The 14,588-nt window shown below is 43.5% G+C and overlaps 1 protein-coding gene across 1 annotated transcript; it reads right to left on the reverse strand.

Annotated features, from left to right (window-relative positions):
• Positions 1-363: 363 nt before the first annotated feature.
• chrnd (cholinergic receptor, nicotinic, delta (muscle)) lies at positions 364-13,696 on the reverse strand. The gene is made up of 12 exons (XM_080865855.1): positions 13,561-13,696; positions 11,608-11,753; positions 11,441-11,485; positions 11,200-11,309; positions 10,112-10,267; positions 9,843-9,955; positions 8,783-8,983; positions 8,222-8,333; positions 7,245-7,359; positions 5,787-5,997; positions 5,395-5,513; positions 364-2,363 (listed from the first exon to the last, which is right to left on the reverse strand). The coding sequence occupies exons 1-12, from the start codon at positions 13,616-13,618 to the stop codon at positions 2,181-2,183; spliced, it is 1,569 nt and encodes a 522-aa protein (XP_080721981.1). The 5' UTR covers positions 13,619-13,696; the 3' UTR covers positions 364-2,180.
• Positions 13,697-14,588: the final 892 nt, after the last annotated feature.

Genomic DNA, 14,588 nt, shown 5'->3' on the forward strand with positions numbered 1-14,588 from the left:
TTAAGAAAGCAGAACTGGCTGTTCAAACCCCCACAAGGCTGCCCACTGGGATTGGAATGATGGGAGAGGTGTGAGTTTCTCAAATGGGCTCATTGAGTCAGCACGGATAAGATCTGGACTTCTTTAAGTTGCTTGAAGACGTTTCACCTCTCATCCGAGAAGCTTCTTCAGTTCTAAGGTCAAATGGTGGAGAGTCCCAGATATAAACCTAGTGGGAGTGACCCCCCACAGAGGGACAAAAGGACCCCCTGATGATCCTCTAATCGCCTGAGCCAAGGTGGGAAACTGGGTGTGGGTCCCAATCAGCCAGAGTTTCGGGTGTGTTCATTGTGAAACCTGGCCCCACCTTATCATGCGAATTCCTGAGATCAGATGGCCCAGGATGTGAGTGGGCGTTAAGGCGTCTGGGAAGGATCTCAAAACTGGATTATAGATGGCAGAGAGTTGGTGTCGTAAACCCCCGCCTCTGTTCAAAGATGGTCGCTCACAGTGGACATAGATGGCTTCTTTCACTCCTCTTTCAAACCATCTGTCCTCTCTGTCCAAAATGTGAACATTGGCATCCTCGAAAGAGTGTCCTTTGTCCTTAAGATGCAGATGGACTGCTGAGTCTTGTCCTGTGGAGGTGGCTCTTCTGTGTTGTGCCATGCGCTTGTGAAGTGGCTGTTTGGTCTCTCCAATGTAGAGGTCTGGGCATTCCTCGCTGCACTGTACAGCATACACCACATTGTTAAGTCTGTGTTTTGGCGTTTTATCTTTCGGGTGAACCAGTTTCTGTCTGAGCGTGTTGCTGGGTCTGAAATGCACCGGGATGTCATGCTTGGAGAAAACTCTCCTGAGTTTCTCTGATACACCGGCTACATAGGGGATGACAGTGTTGTTGCGTCTGTCCTTCTTATCCTCCCTCGCTGGTGTCTGGTCTTCTTTTCTGTGCCTCTTTGCTGACTTTAAGAACGCCCATTTAGGATAGCCGCACGTTTTGAGTGCTTCCTTTACATGTGTGTGTTCCTTCTTTTTCCTTCAGGCTTAGAGGGAACATGTTCTGCCCGGTGGTGTAGGGTCCTGATTACTCCAAGTTTGTGTTCCAGAGGGTGATGGGAGTCAAAGAGGAGGTACTGGTCCGTGTGTGTGGGCTTCCGGTAAACTTCGATGTTGAGTTTGCCGTTCTCTTCAATGTGCACAGCGCAGTCCAGGAAAGGCAAACAGTCGTCCTTTGTGTCTTCCCTGGTGAACTTGATGTTTTTATCCACAGAGTTAATGTGCGCAGTGAAGGATTCCACTTCTTGTGTCTTGATTTTGACCCAGGTGTCGTCCACATATCTGTACCAGTGGCTGGGTACTCTTCCTTTGAAAGAGCCAAGAGCCTTCCTTTCCACTTCCTCCATGTAAAGGTTGGCTACAATAGGTGACACGGGGGAGCCCATGGCACAGCCATGTTTTTGTCTGTAAAAGCCTTTCCGCCATTATGACAGGTAATGTAGGACTGAAGTGTCCTAAAAATCACACTTAAACAGTTTTTTTAAAGGTAAAGTACATTCTCACATCATACGAGTTTATTATCCAAGTCTCAGAATCCAACAAAGTTACATCCACTTTACAGACTGTTGTACTAATGCTGACTAACAGCAGCACTTAACAACAGAAACATGCAGGATATCCTCACCAGCTCACCTTGATATCTGTGTCACTGGACAGCTTTCTCCAGAGTGAATCGACGTGGACACCAGCCGAGGTAAACAGCTGACTGACAGAGGAGTCACATCATAGACTTGTTTGTCCTGCTGCAGCTGGACATGCATTCGAATTGGGAGAGTTGCAAACATAGAATTTAACTGACTGCACTATGCAATCTAATAACATCTAGTGGTGACATTTTACACACCGAACCTTGGAGAGTTTAAAAAAACAGTCTTTAGTTCATGCAAAGAAAAAAAGGTTAAAGAGTGAAAGTGAATATTCTCTGCTGGTTCAATCATTGTGAACAGAAACAAATCATGTCAAAGATTTCTGATTATAAATCTTTATTCAAACCACAAACCCTGGATTAAATCAAATACAGACTTATTCATTCAACACAAGAAAACACACAGCTACAATATTTTGTCATACAGAGTAACAAACCTCAGGATATGAACACAGTAACAGCGCTCTCTGCTGTGTTGGGTGCTTTTGTTCATGTGCTACAGCAGACGTGCATGGTTCTCCATGTAGTCATGCGGGTCTCCTTCAAAGGGCAGACGTGGAGGACTGTTGCAGGCTCCCATCAGGAAGATGATGATGGTGCCAAAGATCATCACAGGAGTGATCAGGAAGAGGCAGAGACGGTCGACGGTGCGAGCGATGCCGCTCCAGTTATCTTTCTCCTGTGACGACACCAGCGAGGGCAGAGTTTTATGTTTCACCTCATTTTTTATTCAATAAAAACAATAAAGCCATAACCAAAGGAACTAATGAGCTTCTAGTCCTCTCATCAGATGTTGTTACAGTCTGGCCCCAGATCCAAGAATAATGAAGTCAACACAGCAGTGTTAAAAACTGCTGGTTTGGGGACTCCAGTGAACCACAGTGGAAGATTTGGAAGAGACGTGAATCTTCCCAGCAGTGGCCAGACTACCGAAATTACTCCAAGAGCACATCAACGACTCATCTAGGATGTCACAAAAGAACATCTAAAGAACTGCAGGCATCACTTAAGGTCAGAGTTCACGATTCAACAATAAGAAAGTGGGTTAGGGGTTCCCGCTCCTCCACAACCACCCACACATGCAGGGCCTTGGAGTGGGGGTATGTCACCAGGGTGCAGAGGAGGCTACCCCCCCCTGTCCCCTTCTGGCTGCCTCTGCCTCAATTTTATCCCACAACTTAGACATTCACATTATTCACACTCTCATTACACATACATATAGGATCTTGGGGGTGGGCACAATCACGGAGTCCAAATTACCATCAGGGTGTATACCTCACCCCTGACGTCGTTGCCCACCTCTCAATTTTAAATACACGTAGACATTGAGGGCTAGCAGGAGGGACTATGCGCTTACCTGCTGCTCCTTGGCAGGTAGCTCCATGCCCTCCTGGGTTTTAATTGCACCTTAGAACACATATGCATCAACACTACAATGAGCGGGTGGAGGGAGGTTTGGAGTCTTCTCCCACCCCCATTCTCTGCGGCCTGCTGGAGCGGGAGGGCTAGTAGGAGGAGTTGGCCGTCCGACTGCGGTCTGGGGTGTGGGGCCTCCCTGCTGCTGCGGAGTCGGGGTGGTCTGCCTCTCCCCACCGCAGGGAAAAGGGTAACACCACCTGGGTCTGGGTGCAATTCCCCCCTCCAGGGGCAAGGGTACCTAGACCCGGTTTGTAGAGTACGCTTGGGGAGTGTGATTGTGTGTACAGCGTCTCTTTATGTCTGTCTCCACGTTGGTTGAGTGTGGAGTGAGTGCATATGAGAGCATGAGGGGGGGAATGGATGTTTGTGTCTGTGTGTGCCTGTATGTCTGTGTCTATATGTCAGGTTGGGTATCAGACGCCACCTCTCTGGGGACATCTCAGGCCCTCCAAGGTTTGGAGGCCTATCTCCACCCACCACCACTTCCCCTGCCGGTGGCGGACTCCCTCAGGTGTCGGTGTGTTGGTGGTTCTTTGTGTCTGGGGGTGGGCGTCCGGGTACACACCGGCTCACTCCTTGGCGGCCGCTTGTCGGGGCCTGGGACCTGGGGCTCGCTCGGGCCCCTTTGGAGGTGGGGTGCCCCCGGCCTCTCGGCCTGGGGCTCGGTCACTCAGGCACAGCTGGGGGCCGGCGGAGCTCACGGGCGCGTCACTGCAACTCCCCCTGACTTCTGCTCCGCGGCTGCTGGGCGAGCCCTCATCTGGGACTCTCCTCAGCTCTTACTGGAACAGTGGCGCGGCTGCCCCTCTGTTGGTCTTCCATGGTCTCTTGTGTTCTGGGGGCCTCTGGATGTCTGGAGTTTTGATCTCCTCCATACCCGCTTCACACCCTGGAGGACGGGGCTGTGGCCCCCCCACACTCCCTAGCAGATCATTACATGGAGAAACCTTTGGAATGCAAGCATGCTGATCCACACAGGTATGCACACATGGGTATTCACAGACGCGGACTAAAGCTTTCTTGGCTGCTGCCTCAAAGCACACTGTGCGCTGTCTATCTTGCGTGCTGCACAATATCGTTTATTATTTAGTAAATATTGATATCTATGACTAGCTAGTTTATTGTGATGGTGCTTTGTTTTCTCTATTATTATGTTGCTCTTTGTTGTTTGCTGTCTCCTCTGTTTGTTTTTTTTGTTTGTTTTTTTTTTTTTCTCTCCATACAGGTGACCCAGGAGTTCTTTTTTTTTTTCTCTCTCTTCCCCCCCCTTCTCACCGTCTCTTCTCCCCTTTGGTTTTCTTTCTTTCTCTCCCCCTCTTTCTCTCATTCATTCCCCCTGTCCTATTTATTTAAAAAAAAAAAAAAAAAAAATGACAAAGGATGAACTGAAGCTCTGCCATCACGTAATGTCGCATACTGCTGTTTCTGATGTCATTTAGAAAAAAAAAAAAAAAAAAAAAAACAATAAGAAAGTGACTGGGCAAAAATGTCATCCATGGGCGAGATCCAAGACGAAAACCACTGCTGACCAACAAAACATCTGGATGATCCCCAGACTGACCAGATGTAACGGGTTTAAGTCCAGTTACATCAGGTTTAAAACGAATACAACTTTTCAATCAAACATGGAGGTAGTGTGATGGGTTGGGGCTGCGTTGCTGCTTCAGGCCCTGGACGACTTGCTGTAAATGAACCGTGAATTCTGATCTGTACCAGAAAATCCTGAAGGAGAATGTCCGACCATCAGTTCATACACTGAAGCTCAAGATCACTTGGGTTATACAGCTGGATGATGAGCCCAAAAAAACAGATGAAAGTTTAGGACTGGCTTTGGAGTCCAGACTAAAGTCCAATGGAGATGCTGTTTATGCTGAAAAACCCTCCAATGTGGCAGAATTCACACAATTCTGCGAAAAGGAGTGGGGCCAAAATTCCTCCCCAGTGATGTGTAACATTTGTTTTTATTTATTATCAATGCATGAACTTCCCCCCCCCCAGGTTGGCACAACCAGTTCTGAGGCTTAAGGGGCGATGACTTTCACACAGGGCCAGGTCGGTTTGGGCAGCTTTTTCTCTTTATCAATGAAACCATCATTTGAAAACTGTGTTTTGTATTTTCTTGGATTAACTTTGACAAATATTAGAATTTGTTTGTTGATTTGAAACATGTGCGTGTGGGAAATACTGAAAAAAATGCAAAATGTTGATGAAAACGTGCTAACATTTTTTACACAATTCAAAGCATCTTGAATCAAGCAGAGCATCGTCACGTTCTGGTTGTTCGCTCTCACCTCGTTGTATTCGTTCTTGTTGCGCATGTGTTTGATGATGTAGTTCGCTCCGTCCACAGCTGGCTTCATTTCAGAGTACAGCTGATCCGTCACACCTCCGTCATCCTGGGGTTTCACCACTACACACACACACACACACACACACACACACACACACACACACACACACACACCTCAATTTAAACATCCTCTCTGCAGGTTTTACTGCAGAGTCCACTGATCACGTATACGACCAAACAGCTGGCCCCAGCAGCATCAGACTCCAACACAAAACTACGTGTAATACTGATGTGCTGAAGCCTGGCGACGAAGGCCACATCACTACATCTGATTCTGATTTCCTGTCACAATAACGCAGCATCTTATAAACACACTCAGGCGACGGTGCGTACATGCTGCATGGGTGACTCGAGTGGTGAAGCCGTGTCTCTCCGATTGTTTCTCAAACATCAGCTCGCTGCGAGACTTGACGGTGTAGTACTCGTCCGCTTTGGCGATGTAACCCACTGAACTCGATCGTCGCGGCAACGCTCCATCCCACGCTGGCTCTGCCTCCGCAGGGTGGGACATGAGCAAGAGCCGAGGCAACCGTTCGAGGAAAAACTGGACGTGGAGAGAAACGTGTTTATTTACATAAAACTCAGAAAGTTTTATATTTTATACATTACTATTGCTGTATGGCACTATTACAGTACTACACTGCAGTGTGTCTGAAAGCTGACACTTTAAGTTGGCATATATTGGACAAACAAAAGTAAATCAAATATAAACAAATGAATTTTAATGCCATAAATATTCTTAAAAATGTAGTCATTGAATTAATGCTCAAATACGCCATAAATAGATATTTGTAGTATTTAATTCTGTAGTTATGTACCTTGATATTGATTCTCCTATTTTTGCTTTTGAATTAATTGTACTTTATTATTTTATTTTCAGCTGTGCTGCCTCAGCGCTGTCAGTGTGAATCAGTGAATACACATCAATAAGCAGCAAAGCATTAAAATAAGCTGGGAAAATATTGTGAGAGAAAGATGCAAAGCAAATAAAAAATTCTGCAGCTCGGGTCATAACTCGCACTCCGTTGAGAGCTCATATTACCCCAGTTCTTCAGAAGCTTCACTGGTTGCCCATAGAGGCCAGAATAAATATTAAAATCTTACTTCTTACATACAGGTGTATCCATAAATCTGCTCCTTCATATTTATGTGACCTGCTCCATATCACCACTGTTTCCCGCCTTCTCAGATCATCATCTGCTATTCATCTTACTGCTCCATCCTCACACCTTAGCACTCTGGGGAACGGAGCTTTCAGTCGCTCTGCTCCTCGGCTCTGGAGCTCTCTTCCTCCTCCTTCCTCCTGTTGACTCCCTCTCCGTATTTAAGTCACAGCTCAAAACACATCTGTTTAAACTGGCTTATTCGCTTTAATGCTGATTTTATCTGTTGTCAAGCTCTGTTTTGTAATTTTAACTTATTTTATGTATTTTATGACTATTGTTTCTTTTATTAATTCTGTTTTTTGTAAGGTGACCTTGGGTTTCTGAAAGGCGCCCTTAAATAAAATGTATTATTATTATTAGAAATAAGTTCTAAATAAATAAATCAGTTTTTAATACGTTTTTAAAACGTGCAACAGATATTTAAAATAAATGCACAGAAATATTCTTTGGCTGCTGCTTAAAATGTGTAATATGTTTGTGCATTGAATGGTATATTTTATAAATTCATTTCACCTGGACAGGATGTACATCACATGGTGTGTGTGTGTGTGTGTGTGTGTGTGTGTGTGTGTGTGTGTGTGTGTGTGTGTGTGTGTGTGTGTGTGTGTGTGTGTGTGTGTTTTACCCTCTTGGTCCACTCAGTCATGACGTGCGTGCTCGGCGTCCTGAAGTGCAGGTTGAGGACGACCACACAGTTTAAAACGACCACAGTAACCAGCACCATGATGAACATCAAATACCTGGGAGACAGTTTAACTTTAACTTTGATCTATTATTTCTTTCTTTTTTAAATTAAATATACACATTATTTTCTCACTTTTCATTTCTTGTTATTTGTCAGCGAGTGTTTACAGACTGGGAACTTTAAAAAACAGCAGTCCATATTTGGAGAGTCTTCACCCCAAACAGCAAAACTGTAATTCTGTAATTCAGCTGTGCTACACTTTACTGAACAAATGATGCGCTTCCAGTATGCAGACTCTTTCTCCAAGATCTCATTATTAGTTCAGTCTCGTTTGAAGGCTTCTGTCCTGCAGTCCATTCCTCTCATGACTCTCTCCTTTGAGGCTACAATTCCCAACTGTTGGACGTCACATATCTCAGTCGTTTTTCGTTTGCTTCCTGCCTCTGCCAGGCTCGTTCTGTCCTGCGTGTCTCTGAATTTCTTGACGACACTTCTCACTCCAGTTCATGATACACGCTGTGATACTAACTTTGAATATTCATCTCCTGCGTTGTGAGCATCAACGATTCTTTTTCTCAAATCTAAACAAATGTATCTGGTTTTGGCGTGACGCTTTCTCAGGTGACATGTTAAAGCCTTGTTGAAGTTTTTAAACTGCATTGCAAAGTTTAAGTACATCTCTGCACAGCAGTGGTTTGCGCTCTGGCTCAATAAAAAGGGCGTCAGAAGGCTAATAACACTGACCCTGGTAACTCTGACTGTTCTCTGAAATAATCGTGTTGCTGTGTGCAAACAGAAATCATTCATGTTTACTGAAGAAAACCAGCATATTATAATGAAGCACTTGGAAAAGCTTCAATCTGAATCTAAAGCTGATGTTTCCAGCTGTTGTTGGGAGTATGTTTTGCGTTTCTTACTTAACAATGAGCGGCACAGACATGGAAGTTTCCGGCAGCCTTTGAGAGATCAGCAGCAGGAAGACAGACTGAGCGAGCAGCACAGAGATGGACAAGGTCATCTTCTCGCCACCTGCACACAAAACGCACAAACTGTTTCAACAAGTGAAGGAAACCAGTTCAGACTGGGATCATTTTAAACCTCCAACAAAGTATTTCTGGGCAGTTTAAGAGCAAAGTGTTTGCAAAGTGTTTGCAGGTGAGCTCTGTTTACACTAAGACCAGAGGAATCGACAGGAGATTCCCAGTTACGGTGATTTCTGACTTTTTCCCAGATTAATGTTTAAAAATATAAATGATTTAATTATAATTAGTTTACAAATACATTTAATCTGCCTTGCTGCAGTTTCCTGTTGACAGCCTGCAGAAGATTTTAAGCTTTCAGAGTTGGCACATTTCTCTGTCTTATAAAAAAAACAAAACTGAGTGTGTCTCTGTGCATGTCGAGGAATATTTGCACAGCTCGGTAACACCACAGGTTACAGAGAATTGGTTGAAATTGCTCTTTAAACGTGCACTGACTGTCAGCGGGCAGGTAGTAGACGAGGCAGGCCAGGAAGGAGATGAGCACACAGGGAATGATGATGTTGACAATGTAGAACAGAGGTTTGCGTTTGATGATCAGGTAGAAGGTGATGTCCTGGTGCTTGTTGCTGTCCATGGGGATGTGCTTGTAGATGTTTCTCTTGGCTGGCCGGTGGACGATCTCCCACTCGCCGTTTTCTGCCAACATTAGTGGAAAACATGAGATGAGACCCAGACAGAAGAAAGTTTACATAACGGCGCTTCCTCCACGTTTGACTGCCAAACCTGACTGCGTCGTTTCAGCCTAAAGTGAAAAGATGTCTGTTCTTTGACATTAGAAGCACTAAAATGTGTTTTTCATGTCCATGTTTGTGAAAAATGTATCTAAATGCAGTGAAGTCCAAACTTTTTTTTTTTTTTTGCCTGTGCACACTACAGTAATTATACATTTTTTATAAAGATGCAATAAAAGTGTTGGAGTTTCAACTCTTCATATGAGGTGTTGATGTACTGGTGATGAAATAAAAGAGGCCAGAGTTGGGCTGAAAAAACTGAATAAACCCATCGAAGAAAGAGCAACACTTTCAGTCTGGTTCATTCATAAAAAGACGGAATCCACTGACCAGCTCAGGATCACCAAAAACCCAGAAAGACCACAAAAGACAATTAAAGTGGATGATGACAGAATTTTTTCCATGGTTAAGAAAACTAACTTCACAAGATCTAACCTTAAGAAGAGACTCAAAGAGGTAAGAGTATCACTGTTAGCAATCAAGAGACGCCTTCATGAATACAAATACAGACGGTTTACAACAAGATGCAAAGCTCAAGACAAGAAGACCAGCTACATGATCTTTATGTGCAAGTTAAATCCTGACCAACACTGTGGGAGGAGGTGTGGTTCTTTGTGGACAGGCGGCTGCACGGACACTTTTCCAGATGAGCCAGAAATATATATTTGGACAGGATCGAGTTACAGTACAGTATGGCATGGGCATTTCTGACAGGGAAAAGTAAAGTGTGAACATAACACTGGAGTGCAGAAAAGAGCATCTACCTGTAAAGCTAGCAGGGTCAATAACGACCCACTCTACTGTATAGTTGGCGACTTCTCCGGCGTATTCTTCTTTCAGGAGCATCCGGATCTCTTTGGCGTTGTAGGTCAGAGAGCTGCAAAGCACCGTGACAAACACGGATTAAATTAATCTGAGATCTTTCAGGAGAAAAACACCACAAAAACTTTACAGATTTGCTTCACAGCAGACTGTAAATTCTGATTTTGGATGCATAACTGTCAACAGAGAGCTTTAAATAATTCTTTCTTACGTGAACTTGAGCGTGCAGTTCTGCCAGTCGAAGGGGAAGTATCTGACGTTGATGGAGCAGGAGGAGCGGAAGATGGCCGGTGGCAACCAGTAGCAGAAACCATTTTCATACACCAGTACATTACTGTAGTAGGCCACTTCAAACTGGGCATCATTACTGAGGCATGGAGGAAGGAGGAAAGGACATACAGTTAGGAAAATCTGTTTTTGCCCAATGATTTATTTATTTTATTTGGGCTCTTTACTTCACCACAGTGGGTTTTACATCAGTGCAGACTTTCAGCTGTAATTTAAGGAGATCAACACAAAGTGTAACCTTAAAACTGATTTGGTTTTGCAGTACTGTGAAAAGGTTTTTGCAACACTTGAATGTTTGAGATCTTTAAAGACAACCTGAGTAAATAGAAATGTAGTTTTTAAATTATGATTTTAATTATTAAGGGGAAAAAACATTCAAACCTGCGTGAAAAAACCTAATAACATGTGCCAGCCTTACCGGCAAGAACTGCAGTCAAGTGTTTGAGATAACTGCCAGTGAGTCTTTCACATCACTGTGGAGGAAGTTTGGCCAACTTTACTTTGCAGAGTTGTTTTAATACAGTCACATTGGAGGATTTTTGAGCATGAACAGCAGCTTTAAGGTCACACCAAAGCATTTGACTCACTCATTCTCAGATAGACTTCCTGCTGTGTTTTGGATCATTGTCCTGCTGTATAATAGAAGTGCTCCCAAGGTTCAAGACAGCAAATTAATGGCCAAACAGACCAGAATTAATGGTTCCATCAATTACACCAAATCGTCCTGAAGCAGCAAAGTAGCCCCTCCACCATTCTTTTGCTGTTGGCTTGGTCTAACACCAGATGTAACAGGACTCAAACCTCCCAAAAAGTTCAGCTTTTGTCTCATAAATCCACAGAATACCAGCAGTGGTTTTCACTCAGGGTGGCAAAAACAGGGCCAGGCCTTAATGACTGGGATTATCATGACAAAATAGTTTTCATTTACTTATTTCATAGAGACGGACAAATACATTTAAAATTTTTAATTTTCCATTGACATAAAAATGAGGTTTTTTTGTGTGACCTCACTTGTTTTCCAGAACGATCTCCGGCAGCCACACCATGCTGGGCGGCAGCCGGAGTATCTCAATGCCACCAAACTCTGTGGAATTCCACGTCAGCCGGTAGTCAGTCCACGTCTGCCATAACACACACACACACACACACACACACACACACACACACACACACACACACACACACACACAGAAGTAAATAAAGAGCTGCAAGTACTGAATATGAAGATGTAAAAGAATGAATTGTTACCCACAATTTCCAGCCACACGTTCGTCAGCAGCGTCTCGTCTACTTCTTTCTACAGAGGAGAACAAAGACAAACATCGATGTTTCTGTTTGAATGTGTTCGATTTAAACCTAACGGACACATTAAAGTTTTAATGACAGGATGAACTACATAAACACACAGAAGCTGCGAACCAGAGAGATGAGGTTGGAGAGCGTGAGGGCGAGGTTAACATCGACAACATCCTGCTGCTTCTCGACGGGGCGCAGCTCCTTGTTGTATCCCATCTCTTTGAACACGTATTCAATAACACGCTCCTCTTCGTTCCTGCCATTGCACTCTAACACACACACAGATTAAAACACACACGTTTTACAACTGCTGTTCATATTCTCTAAGCTGCTTCTACTAAAGCTGGGAGAGATTATACAAAAGTCCAGCAGGCCAACAAAGGACACGTTTCAGTATTTAAGATGAGCAAACCAAACCTGCTGAGGAGACAGTGGGCAAAAAACTCTGTTGGAAATCTAGAAAGCAACCAGTACTGTGATGGAGGAATGAGACACTCAACAGTAAATCCATTTCTATAATTAAACATGAGTTAAAAGAAAAAAAGCAACTTTACTTTTTTCTACCTTTTTTCAAGTTATCTTTAAAATTTTGCACAAAGATGTCAGTTTTCATTTTTTTCTCATCACGTAATAATCTATTATTTAAACAGCTTTCCGATTTTTTGCTGTTGTTAATAATTTCTGGTTGCAGTCCAATGCTTTTCAGGATCTTTATGATTAGATGGGCCACTTTTTTCCTTGACTCGCTGCTCACGCTGACACTTCTGACCCTGCTCAGAGTGATTTTAATCCCAGCTCCTCTCGTCACCTTCCAGCCTTAAAGTCATTTATTGCCGAATATGGAAGGAAGACATGCATGAAAACACACACGCCTTTCATATTATACTGCTAATTCATTTCAGTTCAATTCAATTTTCCTTACACTGAGCTTAATCTCAACCACAGTCACTTCAAGGTGTTTTATATTGTAAGGTGAAGTAAACTCTTTGGACTGACCAGTGCTCAGAACAATGGGAAGGTCTAAAGATCAACTGCAAACATTAGAGGTGGATGCTGGGTGGGTGCAGCAGTGCTGACATCAGAGGGACAGGTGGGGTATGACGTGGATGAGGCGTGTAGAGAGTATGAAGCAGTGCAGCTCAACTCGGCTCCCTGCACTAGCTCAGACCCCCCCAACCAGCTTCTTTCTGTTGACGGTGTTTGAATTTAGACATGTTTACTCTTTAAATTAAAATCTGAGTCTTAAGATCAAAATAAATCAAACGGTATCACCAGTGACAGTTTGGTTTACAGTGTGGAGTCTGATCCCAGTATTAGTCCAAAGCTGAATCAGAGCGACACTTGAAAGCTTCAATGTTGCTTCCTAATGGGCTTCCAGCTCCTGTTTCCAAGGTCAAACATAAACTCATCTCTAAACTCAAAGAATGTGCTGCTCAATTTAGAAATCCACAATCCCACAAAGTCCAGGTGACATCTTTTTGTGTTTGTTTTTAGTTTGGTTTTTGACTAACGGCCAGGCCTAGTGACACAAATACACTGTAAACAAGCATGACATTCAGAGAGGAAAACCGACGGGATCCAAGCGCATGAATGCTTCATGCTGCTCAGATTTCACAGCTGCTCTGCAGATCCATCGACCACGACGGATAACCGGCTTCCCATCCTACAGCTCACCACACTGCAGCGCTTTGATTTTCACCAATCTGATTCAAAGGGAACGCTGCACATCACTGAGTTTACATTTTTCTATTTGAGATGATCATTTTTCACTAACGAGGTTTTAATTTGGATTTAAAAAAAACTCTGTACTGTCTCAATACCCAACTATTTGCTCAATGAGTCCTTCCTTAAAAACCCCCCCAAAAACACTTCCATTTAAAAAAAAGACTTGAAATAAGTCTGACACAAAAGTTTAGTCGGTCACATAACAGACCAACTGCTTTAGCTGTAGATTACATTTTCCAGTAAGAATAAACTTCCTGCTTTATGATTAAAGATATTTTCAACCTTTAAAATAAAAGATTTGCTTTGAAAACATTTCGTCAGGTTATCAGCTTAACGTTTTCACTAACTTACCCGACGACAGCAGTGTGAGCAGGAACAGAGTGGCCAGTGCTGCACGCTGAAGCTCCATGGCTGAGTGGAAGTGAGAGGTCCAGAGCCCTTTCACCCACCGACCTGCTGCCAGAACCCGAGAGGCAGAGTGACAAACAACAGCTGCAGACACACCGAGCAGAAAATAGAAAGCACAGAGCAGGCCTGAGCCGCCAGCTGCTGTCACCTCCACCCCGTACGGGAAACTGATAATAAACATGGAGTTTTAAATTATGAGATCTGAATAAGTTAAAAAAACAACAACAACACTCAGTTTGAGACACTTTTTTCACTCTTGGGTCTGTATGATGTCACAGACAGGCGATATTCAAACACCAATAAATATGAAAGCAGGTACAAATAAATCGATCATCCCTCTAATTTATATTTGGGCAGAAAAAAAATCCTGATTCCTGTTTCTCCCTGCTGACCTGCTGGATTCAAAGCTCATACCATTACATCGTTAGTTACTATTATTCTAATGTTTTCACAGTAAGCTTTAAGCTGTGTTTGACTCTCATGGTTCAAGGTAACTTTATTTATACCCACAGGCAAGAAAAATGACAGCATTTGGCATCCCTTCAAAAACACACATACCTAATAAAAATATAAACCTCACTGTAGCACATGTATAGTAATTTAAACATTTCGAATCAAAAACAAAAACTGTCCCTGTTGCTGTCACTGAATTAAATAAGCACTAAGCTGTTTTTATAACGCTTTGTCCTGCATCCCGGAAACAGAAACCTCCGTCCTGAGGAAAGAAGCTGAAATTCAGCCCTTAGAGGATGGGAACCATTTTTAAGGACTGATAAAGCCATCCTCTGTACCTGCTTAGAGTACAGGGAGGCTAAACAAGACTGTTAGGGATGCACCGATACCGATACTGGTATCGGGGCCGATACTGTAAATTGTGTGTGTACTCATACTCGTAAAAGTTAACCGATACCATGAACCGATACCAACTTATTTCATTAATCAGAGGGTGGCTTGTCATTTCTGTTGTAGTT

This window comes from Rhamphochromis sp. 'chilingali', assembly GCF_963969265.1.
Source record: "Rhamphochromis sp. 'chilingali' genome assembly, chromosome: 18".
Classification (NCBI taxonomy): Eukaryota; Metazoa; Chordata; class Actinopteri; order Cichliformes; family Cichlidae; genus Rhamphochromis; species Rhamphochromis sp. 'chilingali'.

Excerpts from the sequence above, each read along its gene's own strand:
- chrnd (XM_080865855.1), bottom strand. The coding sequence starts at position 13,618 with ATGGAGCTTCAGCGTGCAGCACTGGCCACTCTGTTCCTGCTCACACTG. Across the intron at positions 11,754-13,560 it reads GCTCACACTGCTGTCGTCGG|AGTGCAATGGCAGGAACGAA; the intron begins GTAAGTTAGTGA and ends TGTGTGTGTTAG. Across the intron at positions 5,514-5,786 it reads TCGAGTCACCCATGCAGCAT|TGGTGAAACCCCAGGATGAC; the intron begins GTACGCACCGTC and ends GTGTGTGTGTAG.